The sequence below is a fragment of the Nannospalax galili genome, unplaced genomic scaffold (genome assembly GCF_000622305.1).
Source record: "Nannospalax galili isolate Female #2095 unplaced genomic scaffold, S.galili_v1.0 scaffold828, whole genome shotgun sequence".
NCBI classification, from domain to species: domain Eukaryota; kingdom Metazoa; phylum Chordata; class Mammalia; order Rodentia; family Spalacidae; genus Nannospalax; species Nannospalax galili.
In genome coordinates, this window is record NW_008359075.1 from 1,640,537 (window position 1) to 1,659,378 (window position 18,842).

Here is an 18,842-nt window from a genome sequence, read left to right on the forward strand (position 1 = left end):
ATATATATATGACTTTACTGGACCCTCCTGCAAAATCCCAGGTGTGGTGATACACAACTGTGATTCCATCACACTGGTGATGGGGGCAAGTAGATCAGATATTCAGGGTCATTCTCAGAAACATAGTGATCTTGAGGCCATCCTGAACTCCATTAGAACCTGTCTCAATCAATCAATCAATCAATTGAAAAACTGCATAAAATATAAGTAAATATTACCTGTATATCAGTTAAAGAAAATAAACTTTTATGAGCTCAGTTTATAAGGGGTCATTTGACATAGTATGCTGAGAAACTTATTTGCAGTCACAATTCTGGAATAGTATGATTTAAAATGTTATACACAAATATATTTCTCTTTTCCACAGTATTTCTTGAATGTCCTTTTTCTATCAAACACTGAGATTATTAGAGAATATTGAGAAGTGACATTTTGGGAATCACATGATGTATAAATTCAGACATTAGAGTCTCAGACACAATATTATGATTTGGAGATTAAATGTCTCCAACAGGCTCACTTGGTCCCCAGCTGGTGGTGGTGTAGTGGAAAGTCTGCACAGTGTATCAGAAGTGCACCCTTGCTAGAGGAAGTAAATCACTGGGAGGGACAAGCCTTGAGATATGGAGTTCATCCCTGTTCCTGTCCCATCTCTGCTTCTTTTTCCATGCAGCTGTCAAGAGGTGAGGCGCCTCAGCCACATGTTCCACCATCGTGGAGCCACCAACTGCCATATCTTCCTACCATAATGAACCACATGCCCTCAGATTGCTAGCCAAATTAAATCTGTCCTCCCTGAAGTTGGTTCTTTTGGGTATTTTATCAAAGTGACAAGAGAAAAAATAGTACAGATGGTGCCCAAATCATTTTTTGTGCTATGTGACCACACTGATCATTAAGTCACTAGTATACAAACTTTGGTAAACTCAGAGCTTGTGTGTGTAGGAAGTATCTTGAAACATGCTTTCACTTCTTGTTCCCACTATAAACAGGAGAGAAACACATTGAGGCAGAGCTGTTGCCTCCTTAACTCTTTAACTCCCTTCCTTTATATCCTACACGAGTTGCCAACTTTGAGAACTCTGTGATTACTCATCACAGTGAATCCAATTGTTTATCACAAGCTCTGAGAAGAGCTATAGTCAATATAATGGTTACCATTAACAGCCTTTCCAAGGATCTGTATTTCCTGCCATGTGAAGCAATCCCTTTAACTCTGAGGAGAGTCACAGAAATGGAACTGAGGGAGCTCCAGATGCCATTGTTCCTAGCCAGGTATATGTTCTGCTAATGCCAGAACTCACACCTGCATTCCTTGTGAGGATGTCCTGGGGCAGGAGCTATCTACAAGCAGACCCCTAGCCATAATCTCTTAAATCCCTGGGAATCCTTGGGCAGTTTGGCCCTTTTTGTCTCCAAGTCAGACAACTTAAAGTCAAGGTTAGAATATATTTCGGCAAGAAACAGGACAGATGGTACTATTTATTCTTGGATAAAATAGAATTCCACTTGAGGGCTTCTTCCCTTCTTCCTACTTCAACATTTTCCTTTCTGTTTCTGTGATGTGGGAAAAAGAATGTCCTGGATGAACTTGTTCCTAAAATCAAGTCTGCATAGGAGTCCTTATCTCACCTTCTTTCAACTCTGTAGTCTTGGGCTGATTGCTGAACCCTGCTGAGCTTTGGTGAGCATTTTAATATAACAAGAGTGAGAAATTCCCACATCTCATTTTGTTTCTGATATTCAAAGAACTGGGAAGGGCTTCAGTGAGTAAGAATTCTCTTTTCATTCTGCTGAGATGCCACCATTGAGTCCTGCTCTTACTTGTAGTCGTGACTTTTACATTTTCGATGCAAATTCAATAAAAACTCTCCAATGATTTAGTCACATTGGTGTCTACCAGTGTTACCGAATGTATGTTTTCTCTTTCCTATTTAAGGATTCCTCAGCAGAATCATCAAATACTCAGAATAAAACATAGCTCCTGAAGATAGAGCAGAGCCCTTGTCTTCCCTCCTGGGTCTTTACTGCTCCTAGGAGCTGTCTTTTCTAGCTATACCCCCTTTTTGCACTGGAGCGATATTTCTATCATTCACCTATCCCAGGATGCACAAATAGCCATAAGAAATCTCGTCAGAGATTATTGCCTTAAAAGACAGTGGTACTGTTCTTATATGGGGAAAGTATTTGCCAAAAGTCAAAGCCCAAGACTATGAAGAAGAGGAGCAGCCTAGGATTTTTGTAACTACTCACATACTAAGCTAAGAGGTCACTTCTGCCTCCAGCTGGGCTGGAAAGCTTTTCTGGCCAGTGGGGGTTCAATGACCCTCAATCTAACAACTTGTGTCAAGTTGGTGAAACAGTCTCTGAAATAAAATGCAACATGATGTGGCTGTGCTTGGAATAAGATTCACATGCTTTAGACTCAGGCATCATTTTATTCCCTGAGAACTTGAGCAGGTCACGAGGAGGTAGCAACACTCAGTCTCCAAGAAAATGTTCCATCATAACAGAGACTAAGGCAGAGAAACAAAGAGGTCATTGGCGTTTTCCTACAATCCTAATTAGAACTGAACGTAGGGAGTGATGTCATCAGTCATAAAATTAAAGTCACTCACATCCTTTGTTTTTTCTAAACTATTATATACACTTTATGGAGACAATAACAGGATCTACCTGAGGAGAAAATATCATGGTATGCAATAGCAATGTCTTCCGATGTCCATGTCTACTTCATTTTAAAGGTGGAAAAAACGAAATACAGTTTCATTAATATGCCAGCAATTAACCCCTAGTATATGACAAAGCTAGCATTTGAACACACATTATGTGGCCTAAATCTGTAAACTGACCATTCACTCCCATTAGTGAGCTTTTCAAATCAATCATTAGTGCATTTTTAAAATCTATCTTGAATGCCTGCTAATACTTTTCTTTTCCATTCAGAAACCCACTGAACTCTATACTAATACTATAGTGGTATTGGCCTCTCCAACTACCCTAAACTGTCAAAGCTACATTATCCTCTCCTTCGTTTCTGTTCCTCTCATCCAGTTTATGTTTTTAAGATTTATTTTTGATTTAATTTATATGTCTGTGTGATTGTATGCTATGTACCCATGAAGGTGAGAGCCCCTGAAGCTGGAGTTACAGGCAGTGTGGTTGGATGCTGGAAACTGAACTCAGATCATCTGGAAGAGCAGGAAGTATTCTTAACTGCTGAGTCATCTCTCTTAGCTTCTAATCTACTTTTAATTGCAGAAAATATACAAACTTAAGAATCAAGTTTCAGGATAGCCCATGGCTAGGGTGGAACTGTTTTTCCTTCCCTTCCTTCCTTCCTTCGTTCGTTCCTTCCTTCCTTCTTTCCTTCCTTCCTCCCTCCCTTTGTTTCTTTCTATCTTTTTTCTTTTACAGTTTTTGTAGATGTCCCTATTCGTGTCATTAATCATCAGATAAGTCCATTACAGCAAGTCACATCCACGTCTATCTATGCTTTATAATTGAGCTATTAGATATTTCAGGTGTGCTTACTTGTTCCATTTACTAAATGTTTATCTCTTTGAAAATCTATATGCTGGGCTCACAGAGAGGAATGTAGTGGTCTTCCACTCTGATTATTTTCTTATTTACTTTAATTATACACCACAGAAAATAGTTCACTGTGAGTTTATTATTGTCAGCAAACCAAGAAACCATTCACTTAGCCCTGTACTTGTTACAAACCATTTTTTTTTATTTTAAAATTTTACTTGTGTGTGTGTGTGTATGTGTGTGTGTCTGTGTGTGTGATGATGTGCAACTTGAAGTCAGAAGACAATACGTGGAAATAGGTTCTCTCCTTCAACCATGCGCATTCCAGAGATTAAACCTCATGATCATGCTGAGCAAAAAGAGCCCTTACTGAGCCACCTTGAAGGCCTAATATTTATGAACTTTTACAAAAATCCTTTTATATAAAAAATGGAAAGGAATTTTAACTGGGATTATAAATGGATTTGACACCAGAGGCTCTTAAAATGGGTTCTTACTTCCTACTTGGATATTAGCATTCTAAATTTGTGTCCAATATCAAGATTTAGTTATTGCCTCTTTTACAGAATTTGACAATGGCATTGTGCTTTATTAGGTTATGTCATGTTATGTTACTGAGTTAAGCTAGGAAACGCAATAATACGAGGAGCAATGTAACTGAGTCCGTAGCATCCAGAGGAGGAGAGGAAAAGATGAAACTGGTCTAAGCAGAGGTAATTTTGTATGTCACTTAATAAAAGCCTTGGAAAATTAATAATAGAACTAAGATCCTCTTATTCGAAGGCCATTCAAGGAATATGAAAGTGGAGAGAGACAAGGTGTACAGGAAACATGAATTCTGTCTGGAGATTCTTAGGTTTTTTTTCCTTTTAGTTTTGAAATTACCTGTGTTTGTATCTCAGAGTACTGGGGAATAATGCAGAAAGAGGGGATTTTTCTTGGTGTCTTTCAGCACTTGAGTTTTGCTGGGCAATGTATCTGAATTTCACTGCTCCGCACAATGTTTTTGCCTTAGGCCAAAACAAAGCACTTACCTTCAACATGGGAACTGATCATGAAGATGAGTGAGTACTCCTGAGTCCTGTTTACTCCAGTGCATGCTTTGAACATTGAAACATCTTCAGAGGAGTTCTCAAACGATGGAAATAGTTGATTGCTGGAAAGCAGAGAGCAAGAGAAAATAAATTTTAGTGTTTAAAGTCAGATCTAATGGCTTTAAATGACATGTAATTGGAACTGTGTTTGAGGTGTGGCACAAGAGAGAAACTAAGACTTGTCTCTGGTTTGGGAACCGATTACAAAGTTTGTATCTGAGGAAGCACTATAGAGAAAGGAAGTTTAGTCTAGTTTTCAGCACAAGAACGTTAATGCATTAGTGTCTGGAATTAACTTTAGTTCCTTGTAAACTCTGGAAGCTGGTGCAGATCTGTTAATTCCCGATGGATGGAAAAAGGAGCCATAGTATCTGAATAATTTTACAGAAGGGAGGGAGTGGGAAGGCTTGTGAATCTCCTTGCTCCAGAAAGTTGCCAATGGGAGGGTGTGGAAGAGAGAAATAACAGGTACAACAATGAGGAACACTGCCTAAAGTATTTTTAGGAATTACCAGCCTAATGTTTGAGGTGCATCTTACTAAATGAGTAAGAGTGACACAACTCCACAATACGCTAATGAGGATACTTTGTGCTGCTGTGGGTACTGTAATCTCCTATGGCATGTCAAAGCAAGGGCTGAGTTCCATGTTTGCATTGATGTAAAGCTGGAGTTAAGTCAAAAACTAAACAACGATCCAGAGAAGTCAGACATCAAAATGTAGGAAGTCCTAAAATCTAAACATAGCATCCTTCTGGACCTCCAGGAAGTCATATAACTCTATGTACAGGCATTTGTTTTGCTTTGTTTGTTGTTTAAACATGGATTCCCAGCGTATGTTAATGCAATGCATTGTAAGTGATGGAGGGACTCCAGCTGACATCCGGGGCACAGAACAGCATGGTGTTGGAGACTATGAGCTCTGGTAGCAGACTTTTCCAGTCTTGTCTTGACATCTATAAACGGTGTTTCCACCAGCAAACTCTCACCTTTGAGCCTTGGGTTCCTCCTCAGCTCAGTGTGTGCAGGTAGCACTCTCATTATAGGCATTTGTTCGGATTCATTGACCATCCTCATGAGAATCTATGACCCTAGATAGATATTCATGATATATAAAAGGAATAATAGTAGGGAGTCTTAGAATGTTAAATTGTGCCACTTTATACATAGTAAATAGTGAGAAACACATTATTCATATTTTTAAGAACTCTCCTGTGCTGTGCCTTGTAAGCAGTATGCACATTTTCCTGGAAATATATATTTCTTATTCGCAAATTTGTAAGTGTTGTCCTCTTGATTCTGGCTGATGGACCCTGTGTACTTGTAGCCTTTCCTTCAAGCTTATTGAGCTGGCAAGTCACTGGCCTCCTTCTGTGTCAGGAGCTGGCACTGCCAAACATATCTTCTGAATGCGATCCTCAGGCCTTGGCATCAAAGACACAGTTTCCTGCTTTAATTAAGCTGAGATACATTCCTGCATTTGACAGCTGCAAAGATGTGTTCTTACAATTATACATTGTGATATTAGCATTGCATGGACTTCATTTTAAGTACATTTTAGTGGTCCTTGTCTCTGCTCTGCACCATGGTGGTTCCAGGAGAGAGCATATGGCCCAGTAATTCTTTAAAGCTCATTTTATGGGCCATTCCCGGGCACTTCCTGCTGGCCTTTGGAACAGAGCCTTGTTTGTGACTACATTTTTTCTTATGTCACTGCCAAGCACTTCCTCCAAAACCAGCAATAAAACCACAGGACCTGATAAGCTATGGTCATCAGAATAGCTTAATGAGAGCAACCTCAACTGTTGAGGTCTTTAACAGCAACCAGCACCGCAGGACTTATACCTTGAGCACAAGGACAGCCCAGGCAGGTCACCTTTGTGGTTTATGGGAATATCTCAGAATGTTACAGAATTTGAGACCATCTCAGGGAACGATCTCACAGCAAGCTATTTTTCTCTTAAGAAAAAAAAAAAAAAAGGATAAGGCAAAAATAGAAATTGGTAGTTCTCCCTGACCTTTACTTAGAGAGAGATAGATAAATCAAGCTATTTTTCTCTTAAGAAAAAAAAAAAAAAGGATAAGGCAAAAATAGAAATTGGTAGTTCTCCCTGACCTTTACTTAGAGAGAGATAGATAAATTTAAAGTTTTTAAAGGTATTACATAGCAATGGATGTGCACATGGCTACATGAATTCATTGGCTCTTGCTACAAATTTTATCTCAGTTAGTGTTTCTAGCTAGCAAAAAGATACTTGAAACACAGATTAGATACCAGAAAAGTAGATTCTGTCCAAAGCATTTTCATGTGAGAGGGTAGTCAAATTGAATACGGCAAAATTATATCTTATCTGTGATCTGTGTGCTATTCAGCAGTTTAAAAATCTGAATTATTAATTAAAACCTATGAACTAGTAACATTTTGAAACTACTGTGTGTTTTGATAGTTAACGAGACTTGTATGACTTTTGAGAAAAGGTGATTTCCTTTCATGTCAGCTAATAGAAACCCCATTGTAATCACGGAAAATTGTAGATAAATGACATCTCCAATGGGTGCCATTTACCTGAAAGAGAAAACTGAATGCTAGGTCTATCACTGCTGATTAACACTGTAGACATGGTTGATGTGCCTGGGAGTGTGGAACACTGACAGAGTGGTATTGGAAATATTCAGTCTATAGCTTCTAAATTTCATATAGTACTTCAGTTTCTCAGCACTTTGTTTGACAGTATTTGCTTAGTGATCTTTCAAAAGTAATGTTAATTTAGTGAGAACTTTAAAATATAATAGTATGGAGGGACTTCAATTATTCCTTTCTTAAGCCTACTAAAAATAGAAACAAGAAGTTCAATATATTGACTGCTTCAAAATATAATGTGGGTACATTCCTTTAATCTCAGTACTCAGGAGGAAGAGGCAGGTGGATTTCTGCGTGACTGAGGCCAGCATGGTCTACATAGAGAGTTGCAGGCCAACTGGGGCTACAGGAAAACCCTTTCTCAAAATAATGCATAGTAAGGTAGATTTTATTTAAAGTGATAAAGCTCATTCATAAGGAAACCTCAGCAAATCCAATAAATTTTCTTTTTTCAGTGCTGATGTTTAAATTAAGTACCTCTTGCATATAAGGTAAGTGTTTATCACTGAGATTCTATATGAGTCCCATTAGTTCATAGAGATGGCAACAACAGATATAAGGTCATTTTTTATTCATATCCAAAGAAGAAATGGAGAATATTTGATTAACAATACTCTGTGAAAAACTTGCCAGGCATACCACCTTCCAGATTAGTATTAAACTAATGACTGTTGCTCAAGAACAAATGGAGAAATGGGAGGTGCTATTATAAGGGTTAAGATTAAAAGAATTCCATCTTGGAGGAAAATTTCATTATTAATAATGCATAGTAAATGCATCTTTTATTAAAAGATAAGAACAGGTAGTAGGGAGATGGTTCAGTCATAAAGTGTTGGCTTTGAAAGCATGAGGACTTGAGGTCCATCCCAAGAACATATGTAGAAAAAGCTAGCAGTGGTGGCTTGCACTTTTAATGCCAACAATGGAGAAGTGGAGTTAGGCAGATTCTTGAGTCTTCCTGGTCAACCAACTAGTCTACTTGGTGAGTTTCAGACCAATGAGAGACAGCATCTGAAGGAGTGACACCTGAGCTTGTCCTCTGGCCTCCACATGCCTGTAAATACATGTCTCCCACCCACACACATACAAACCTGCTCACACATACACATCCACATACCCAAAATGTCAAGAAGAGATGAATTTCTGACGTCACATACCAAGTATCATGCATCTGTTTCACTGAACTCAAAACTTTACATTTGGAAAGGAAGAAGAATATTCATTTTGGAAATAATGTGGAATTGGAGTTAGGAATGATTTCTAGCTGCCATGTGGGTGCTGAAAATTGAACCCAATCCTCTGCAAGAGCAGCCAGGGCTCATAGTTGCTGAGGCATCTCTCCAACCTCTCTCAATGCTTCTTGACATCTAAAAATTACAGATCTTCAGTATCTGATTCTGTAAAGCTATTCACTATATTGTACAAATTTTAGAGTCATCCTGTGGAAAATTAGATTGGTTCCTATAACTTTAAATGTAGCACATCTGATGATAAATCCCATTCTTAAAACTCTGGACCTTGTTCCTCTTCAGACCATGGCTGAGATGTTTCATAAACAGTATGATATTATTATACTCTTTTGTTTTTCTAAATAATACATATAATTATCGAAATTATATCACAGTATGGAACTAAGCAATCTTAAAATATACACATGTCATACACATCACCTTTGTGAAATTTTCACAGAGAAATAGGTGTATCTGATTTACTCCTCTAGCATAACTAATGCCAATAATTTTTATGCATATGTCTATAATGGTGACAATGCAGTCCCCGATACCACAGCTTAGCAAATAAAAAGCTCAATGCAAATAACGAACTATTTCTTTGGGATTTGTTGGCCGGTATTGGCCATAAACTCTCAAACACTTTTGCCATTGATCTTGGTAAGCCTCCAGAACTTATAGCCATCCACACCCCCTAGCTCTTACAATCTTTCCACCTACTCTTATACATAAATTCCTGAGCCTTTGGTAGTAGAATGTGAAATAGGTTTCCCATTTAGAGCTGAACACTCTGAAGTATCTTGTTATCTGCATGTTTATCTCTGTATTAATCATTTACTGCAAAAAGAAGCCTTTGATGAGAGTTGAGAGATGCTCTAATATATGGGTACAATGATAAGTCATTAGAAGTCAGTTTAATATTTTGTCCACTTAGCAGAATAATAGTAGTAGGCTCTCTCCAAGGGAACATGACCTGTCTAGCCAGAGCTTCTTGAAACCAGGAACAGAGTCAGGTATGGATTCTATCTTTTGGAGTGGTCCCTAAATCCAGTCATAAAGTTGTTAGTTACATTCATAACATTTATACCACTGGGCATATCTTACCGGGACACTTGTTATTGTAAATCACAGGGTAAACAGATAAGATTGATGATTAATTTTCTCTTTCAGTGGTGTATAGCACCTTCCAGAATTATGAAAACCAGCCAGTAGGGATGAAGCTTTGAGATCAGTACCGGCATGTTTCCTCCATGTTCTGTGATTCATGTGCATAATAGTATCTTCAGCAAGAGAGTCTTACCATTAATTACATGTTTCTGCATTAACCATTACCCACTGATAAAAGAAATTTCTCTAACTGAAGTTTAAAGCAACATATATCTATGGATATAAACCTAAATATTTAGAAGGTATTTTGACAGCACGATCATTTAGCCAAAAAAAAAAAAAAAAAAAAAAAAAAAAACCAAAACAAAACAAAAAAATGGCACGCTAATGCCTGCATCTCTTTTTCTCTCTTATCCAATGTACTGGCAAGGTCAGAGGCCAGTACTGACAAGGCCAGCCTCATATCCCTCTCTTGTTCTAATTCTGGCTTCCCACTTAAGGCTTATAATTTCCTCAGCCACAGATTTTTCCTGTGATTCACAGCACAGGCATAAAATTTCCATCTCTGGAGCAGGCCTCATATACAATAAGAAAGTAATTGGTTACCCCCATAACTGACATGTCACTGTTGCACCATTGTTGCATTTTGCCAACAAGTCAATGGATAAAACCATTGCTGTCTTTTATCCCCCAGAAGTCTACGTGAAGCCTTTCAGCACTATATAAGCTACCCATTAGGATGAGAGTTTCCTGGTCATTTTGAGGTTGATTTCTCTCTGTTCTGCATCCAAAATGGACAGCATCTTTAGCCTAAGAGTCTTACCATTCTATGTATTGTATAAGAGTCTTTTAAATAGGAAGGTAATGGTAGATCTTTCACATCTATGGAGTGGCTTCCAAATGGAAGTGTCTTCCATTTATTGGCACACTAGATAAGGGTGCAGATGAGAGAAATGAAAACATAAATAAATGTCTGTGAGGATTCCATCTCAAATACAAAACAGTGACTAAATATGTTTCTGCTTGGTGTATGTGCCTACAAAGAAGGCTGGGAATTTAATCATTTAGTTAGGCAAGTTTGTTTGACTCCAAGCTTGTTGTCACAAAAGAAGAAAGAAAAGATTTTCACAGGCAGCAGGCTCTGCTTTAGAAAATGATCACAATTTGTAAGGAATATATTCGTGTGTGTTTGCTTGTTTTTAATGAGTCTTCTCATTTTCCTGTTAGATGCTAAACAGAGTAAGGGTGAGTAAGCCTTTTGTTCTGTTTGCCTTACAAATACATCTTGTGCCCAGAAACAGCATTCCTTTCTTTTAACAGGTGGTCAGTTTTTTGAGTAACTGACTGTATGAAATAAAAAACAAATTTTGCAGGTGAAAAAAATGATTCTCAGAGGAAATTAAACAATTTACCCATTACTGGGTACTGAGTAACTATTGTCTATGAGCACTGAAAGATTTAAATCTTAGATGGCCAGATTATCAAAATAGGGAGTAAGGTGTCCTCCATATCTGATTTTTTTAGACTTCTTTGATATAAGAAAGCACACTATCCCAAAGAAGTTCAAGAAGTATATTTGTGAAGGAATAAAGAGGAAATACAAAATATATTTCCTTTCTCACTAGTTCTGTCAGAGGGAGGTCTTTATCTCATGCCTAAATTCTCACAAACAACTTTCAACCATCAAAATGGCAGCCATCAATCAAATATGTTAGAAAACTTCAGCATATGACTTGATACAATTTTTAACCACACTCTTTCCTGACAGATTAAATGTGCTCAGTCTAAAAATATGCTAAGCCATAGATTGTCTGAGAGAATAAAAGTAAACAGATAGTGATTAATTCTAATAAACATAATTATCACAAACTCTGCCAGTTTATAAAATGGAAGATAGAAAGGAATGCAAGAATATGAATGAATACTGCAGATAGATTAATCATCAACTGTTCTGGTCAGTCAAGTATGAGTATTCATTGCCCTTAACAATAAAGTCAAGTTCTTAAAATAGTCAGCTTTTTCTTTAAAATAGCTCATCTGAAAATAAGGACTTCTAAACCTATTCTCTTTGTTTTCTAAGATATTGAAGATTTTGAAACCAAAACAAGAAGCACAGTGTCTGTCCGAGAAGGCCAAGGTGTGGTGCTCCTCTGTGGCCCTCCACCACATTTTGGAGGTATGTTGCGGTAGTTTGGTTACAGAAATCCATGGGATTCATCAAAATGTGAAGGGCCTTAGTGACTGACAACCCTCCATGCAAAGGAACCACTAAGGCTCAGAATGTTCATCAATTGCACAGAAATAATCCTACATTTCAATATTTTCATTTAAAATGATGTTTTCATTTAGATATGGAACAAATGTTTCTCTAAGTAGATGAAACAGGAAACTCTAAACAGGGTTGGTGTTGGATCTTTATGCTAAAACTGAGCTTGTGATCTCATGTGACACAGCCTTCATGACAAAGGGAAATTCACTTAACTCTTTCAGTCTGTTTCCTCATATGTAGAGTAAGACAATAATTGATATTTATATTTAGTTCTATTAACAAAGTTATATAATCTAATCTAAATTCATTGGTTTAATGGCCAGACCCTTATTAAAAAGGAAAGCTAATGAAACAGGGAAATTCCACATATGAACTCATAGCAACTGTGCCAACATGCACAAGACCTGCTCAATTTAAGCCAGAGAAAAATCCAGCATAGGGTGAGGAGGAGGGCACCAAGCACCACTCTTAGCCAAGGAGCTGCTGAGAGAGGAGGAATCAGCTTTCTTTAAGTGGTGGCCCCCCAGTTAGGTCAACCATGTTCTGGTACACTCTCAAAAATATTTTAGCAAAACAAACTGGACAGGATGGGGAAAAATGTATCTGAGAGGAGGTAGGAGGGGGATATGATCAAACTAAGCTGTATGAAACTCTCAAAAGATTAATAAAAATTTTTTGTAAAAAAGACAGCCAAGACCAACAGGAAAGTATAACCAAAGATTAAAGGGGTGAATACAATTTCATAAGAGTCCATATGTATAGCTAAAGGCTACATAACAAGCAACAATGCCAGACAGGCAGTACTTTCTTTTGAGTTGTTGGCCAGGGTGGCCAAAGGGATGCCCAGATAGTAATCCAGCAAAGAACTGGGAAAATGAACAGCAGACCCCAATCTTATCCAAAGGAATATTGACAGCTGATTACCGCTAGATGAGGATCAGCTGACCCTCCTAAAACAAAGACCTCTAGATAGGCTGACTAGATTCACCAGAAGGGCAAGTAGTGGGGAGTGGCTGGGGGTGCCGACAATACAGCACACAGTAGCAGGGATGGATATCAGAGAATAAGGGCTCTAGTGGGGGGAGGGAGGCTATGGGAGGGTGCTATCTGGGAAGTGGGTGTAAAAATAAATTAATTAATTAAAAAATAATAATTAAAAAAAGCCAAGATTATTTCATTTTTATTTTGGGCCACTATGGAGAGGTGAATTTCAGTACTTAGTATTCACACAGTAACTATTGGAAGAGAGAGTTACCTGATTAATCAAAGCAAATTTTCGCACAACATTGAATGAGAATACTGCTTAGCAATGGTGAAAGTAGAACAATAAAAACAACCTGTTTTGGAAGTCTAGACTGATCAGAAAACTCGGCTACTTTTTCTCTTCTCCCTTGGCATTGCATTTTTTTTTTTTTTTTTCAGTTTCCAGCTTTTTTAAATCTATGGTGAAAAATGATTCTCAACTCAGACCTATGGTACATAGTGTCAAAGCATACATGGCCTCTCTCCTTTTACCTTGTCCAATATCACACTTCCTATACTCTCCTTCTTTTGCTTTGAAAAACACTCTCAACAAAAGCAATTTGGGGAGGAAAGGGTTTATTTGGCTTTGACTTCCAGGTTCCAGTCCATCACTGAGGGAAGTCAAGGCAGAAACTCAAGCAGGAGCTGGAATTAAAACATGAAGGAATGCTGCTTCCTGGCCTGGCCTCCAGCTCCTGCACACAGTCTCATGCTCAGCTAGCTCTCCTATATAACTCAGGAGAGCCTGCCTAGGGATGGTTCCACTCACAGTGGATTAGGCAATCCTACATCAAGTAATAATCAAAATAGTTCCCTACAGACAAGTCTATGGGCCAATCTGATCTAGACAGTTTCTAAAATGATGCTTCCCTCTCAAATGACTCTAGGGTATGGCAAGTTCACAATTAAAGATAACTAGAAAAATTATAGAGAGAGCTTCATAGAAAACATGCACAGCAAGACTATATTTTATTTTGATTAAATTCTAAAATTATTTTTTTCCAATTTTACTGAAATTTTTGAAGTGAAGGGCCTTAGTGACTGACAACCCTCCATGCAAAGGAACCACTAAGGCTCAGAATGTTCATCAATTGCACAGAAATAATCCTACATTTCAATATTTTCATTTAAAATGATGTTTTCATTTAGATATGGAACAAATGTTTCTCTAAGTAGATGAAACAGGAAACTCTAAACAGGGTTGGTGTTGGATCTTTATGCTAAAACTGAGCTTGTGATCTCATGTGACACAGCCTTCATGACAAAGGGAAATTCACTTAACTCTTTCAGTCTGTTTCCTCATATGTAGAGTAAGACAATAATTGATATTTATATTTAGTTCTATTAACAAAGTTATATAATCTAATCTAAATTCATTGGTTTAATGGCCAGACCCTTATTAAAAAGGAAAGCTAATGAAACAGGGAAATTCCACATATGAACTCATAGCAACTGTGCCAACATGCACAAGACCTGCTCAATTTAAGCCAGAGAAAAATCCAGCATAGGGTGAGGAGGAGGGCACCAAGCACCACTCTTAGCCAAGGAGCTGCTGAGAGAGGAGGAATCAGCTTTCTTTAAGTGGTGGCCCCCCAGTTAGGTCAACCATGTTCTGGTACACTCTCAAAAATATTTTAGCAAAACAAACTGGACAGGATGGGGAAAAATGTATCTGAGAGGAGGTAGGAGGGGGATATGATCAAACTAAGCTGTATGAAACTCTCAAAAGATTAATAAAAATTTTTTGTAAAAAAGACAGCCAAGACCAACAGGAAAGTATAACCAAAGATTAAAGGGGTGAATACAATTTCATAAGAGTCCATATGTATAGCTAAAGGCTACATAACAAGCAACAATGCCAGACAGGCAGTACTTTCTTTTGAGTTGTTGGCCAGGGTGGCCAAAGGGATGCCCAGATAGTAATCCAGCAAAGAACTGGGAAAATGAACAGCAGACCCCAATCTTATCCAAAGGAATATTGACAGCTGATTACCGCTAGATGAGGATCAGCTGACCCTCCTAAAACAAAGACCTCTAGATAGGCTGACTAGATTCACCAGAAGGGCAAGTAGTGGGGAGTGGCTGGGGGTGCCGACAATACAGCACACAGTAGCAGGGATATCAGAGTATAAGGGCTCTAGTCGGGGGAGGGAGGCTGTGGGAGGGTGCTATCTGGGAAGAGGGTGTATAGTTGAATGAGATGATTTGGGATGTTCTTTGTGATACACACACACACACACAATGAACAAATTTAAAAAAATGAATTTTATTTGAGGAGGAAGCATAAAAATTGACATGTTAATTAGTAGAGGCGATAAACATTACCATTGAAATCTACGCATTTTTTTTTTTTTTTTTCAGATTCCAGCTTTTTTAAATCTATGGTGAAAAATGATTCTCAACTCAGACCTATGGTACATAGTGTCAAAGCATACATGGCCTCTCTCCTTTTACCTTGTCCAATATCACACTTCCTATACTCTCCTTCTTTTGCTTTGAAAAACACTCTCAACAAAAGCAATTTGGGGAGGAAAGGGTTTATTTGGCTTTGACTTCCAGGTTCCAGTCCATCACTGAGGGAAGTCAAGGCAGAAACTCAAGCAGGAGCTGGAATTAAAACATGAAGGAATGCTGCTTCCTGGCCTGGCCTCCAGCTCCTGCACACAGTCTCATGCTCAGCTAGCTCTCCTATATAACTCAGGAGAGCCTGCCTAGGGATGGTTCCACTCACAGTGGATTAGGCAATCCTACATCAAGTAATAATCAAAATAGTTCCCTACAGACAAGTCTATGGGCCAATCTGATCTAGACAGTTTCTAAAATGATGCTTCCCTCTCAAATGACTCTAGGGTATGGCAAGTTCACAATTAAAGATAACTAGAAAAATTATAGAGAGAGCTTCATAGAAAACATGCACAGCAAGACTATATTTTATTTTGATTAAATTCTAAAATTATTTTTTTCCAATTTTACTGAAATTTTTGAACTTCACACAATATATTTTGATCATTCTAGACCCCTCCCTCTTACCTGCACCCCCATTAAAACACTCCACCCTATTTCATGTATAGTGTTACATATATTAAGTTCTATTGAATCAAATTTATATCTACAAATGTCTTTCAGTTTGATTCCATCCACTGAAACTTGGTTAACCTACCCAGCTTTATACCCCTAAAGAAAACCAACTCATCCTTTCCCAGAAGCTACCAACTGCCAATAGTTCCTCACCTACAATTGGGACTTCACCCCCACTTTCTCACTTCTATGCTGAGAATTTGTCTGAATATTGTGCATGCTATCACCATTGCTATAAATTCATATGAGTAGATACACAGCTGTCTGGAAAACTCCCATTTCCTTGTGGTCAAGCCCCTCTTTGGTGCTTAGGATCTTTCCAACCCCCTCTTCTACAAAGGATTCCTGAGCCTTGGATCACAGACTTTTGTTGCACGTGATCTCTTCAGGGATAAGTACTCTGCAGTCCCGTTTCCCCTATGCATTGGCCTGTTGTAGGTCTCTGCTGACCTTGAGGTGTGTACACCCATAAATATTGTATTAAAGATCCTTTGTATTGAGGTAGATTCTATGTAATGTGTGGAAGTTCACACAGCTCTTGAGAAACTGATCCAAGATTCAAATCTAGGCACTCTGGCTCCCAGACACTCCCATCTCAGGCAGTCTTGCCTACATCAATCTATCTTCCATTCCAGAATGGTAGAGTTTTGAAAATAGGTAAGACAGATATTTAAAGTCAAAAGCCAAAACTGCTGTAATGTTAAACTTAATCTTCTTTATAAGCATTTAAAACATTTCCTGTTGTTATTGTGACAGGCTAATAAAAAAGAAAAAGAACTTAATTAGAAACTAGCAATATATTATTCCTCATTACTACAAAACATTATGGAATTATGTTTATCTGAAATGTGGGAGGAGAGTTATGGTACAAGCAATGCTTGAGATAAAGTTGCATTCTAGCACAGCACAGAAGTTTCTCAGGTTTTTTGATGGCATCTGTATTTTATCCATATGGAAATTTATGTTCTTATACCATAATCTGAGACAAGATAAATACTAGCTCATTTAGCACTCTGAAATGATTAAACATTCTTGATGCTGTTGAGGACTATTTCCAACTTTGTTTAATGAGGGATAATAGAAATGTAAAATATTTATAAGTAAATCAGTTATATATACAATGAAGTTCTAAACAGCAGCTAAATAAGAGTAACGTTCTCTCGTTCTCTTGTCATCTCCCTATGTGAAAGGTTGTGTTACTCTTTTAAAGCACAAAGCTCTGTGGTAAATGCTATGAAACTAAGTCAATAGAAAAAAAATATCCCTTAAATGAAGGCTCTTCGATAAGAGCAGTGCAAGCTTATCTGCTTTCACCATGCTGGAAGTAGCACATCACCATGAGTCCATGAGTCCATGATGATGTGTCAGTGATAATGGTGGCTGGGTGTTGTGTCTTCATCCTGAATAGTTTCAGAATTTGCCAAGGGCAACTTCAACTACTGAGTACAGGGATGCTGGAATGACGTTCTTTTGTTCTCTACAACTTTCCTATATTAAGGTAGGTCAATATATACCTCTTGATGTTATTATAAAAACAATAGTCAATTAGTGAGAATAGAATGTATTAATATTAGTTGTTCATTCATTGCATTACTTCTATGAGGAGGCATTGTAAGGGTTTCCATTTTTCTGCAGTCCCCCTATCTTTTCTAAAGATATTTTAATCATTATTTTTATTTTATATGTGTGAATGCATTCCCTCCATGTGTGTAAATGCACACATGTCATGCAATGCCTGCAGAGGTCAGAGGAGGGTATCGTATTCCCCTGTAACTGGAGTTGTGGATGATTGTTAACTGCCGTGTAGGTGCTGGGAACTGAACCTGGGTCCTCTGCAAGAGAAGCCAGTGCTCTTTTTAAATAAACTGAAATTCAGTGTCTTTGTTTTGCTCTTTGTTTTTTTTGTTTGTTTGTTGTTTTCTTATTTTAGAGAAGTTCTCCTCATATAACCCAGCCTGGCTACAAATTGAGATATTAGTTAGTAAACTATATTAGTAACATTTCTGTGGCTATGATACTATGACCAAAGCAACTATAGGAAGAAGTTATTTTGGCTTCTGGCTCCAGAAGATTAAATGTTCACAATGGAAGACATTGTGGCAAGAACAGAAAGCTGAGAGGTCTCATCTCAACCACACACAGGAAGCAGAGAGAACACACTTGAAGCAAGGCAAGAATGTAACTCTCAAATCCTAGCCCTAGTGACACTCTTTCTCCTGCAAGGTTGTGATTCCTAATGGTTCTATTATCTCCACGAACAGCAACACCAACTGTGGGACTAAGTGTTCCATGCATGAAACTGGCAGGGACATTTCTAATTCAATTCACAACACAAATAAAAGTCAAATTCAAACCCTAATCTTTTGAATTAAAAAATGTTTAAGCAAGATGGTTCTAGTGCTAATGCTTAAACTTTAAGATGTTCATCCATTTCCATACCCTTTACATTGAGGTTTGCCTAGTATCTTAAGGGTTTTTATAATCACCTCATTGAAAACCATTTCTTACCTTTTTCATTGCCTCACTTCCTTATAAATGTGATCTTTCTAGAGGAAGTCTTCAAAAACAAGGGAGACTATTGATAGACTGCCTTCTCATTCCATCAACACATCCTGTTTTGGCTGGACCAAGTTTGAATCACACAGTCATTTTCTGTCTCTGTAATTTTTCCATGGTTTATATCTCTCAAACTGTATATGTGTATGTATAGTTTTCAAATACTACATGATAAATTGCAAAAACTTTGTGTTTTCAAACATTTTCTGTTAGAAATCCAAGAAGGATGTGCTTGTACTTTTGTCTCAGGTTCTTAGAAGAATGATATCAGGCAACAATTTGACCACATACACTTCTGAAGTTCAGCTATGCT

At 37.9% G+C, this 18,842-nt stretch overlaps 1 protein-coding gene across 1 annotated transcript in view; it reads left to right on the forward strand.

Moving 5' to 3' along the window:
• Cntn6 (contactin 6) overlaps positions 1-18,842 on the forward strand; it is a 384,479-nt gene that overhangs the window by 190,015 nt on the left and 175,622 nt on the right. The window contains 1 exon segment of the mRNA XM_008822699.2: positions 11,684-11,779. Coding sequence (XP_008820921.2) covers positions 11,684-11,779 — 96 coding nt within the window.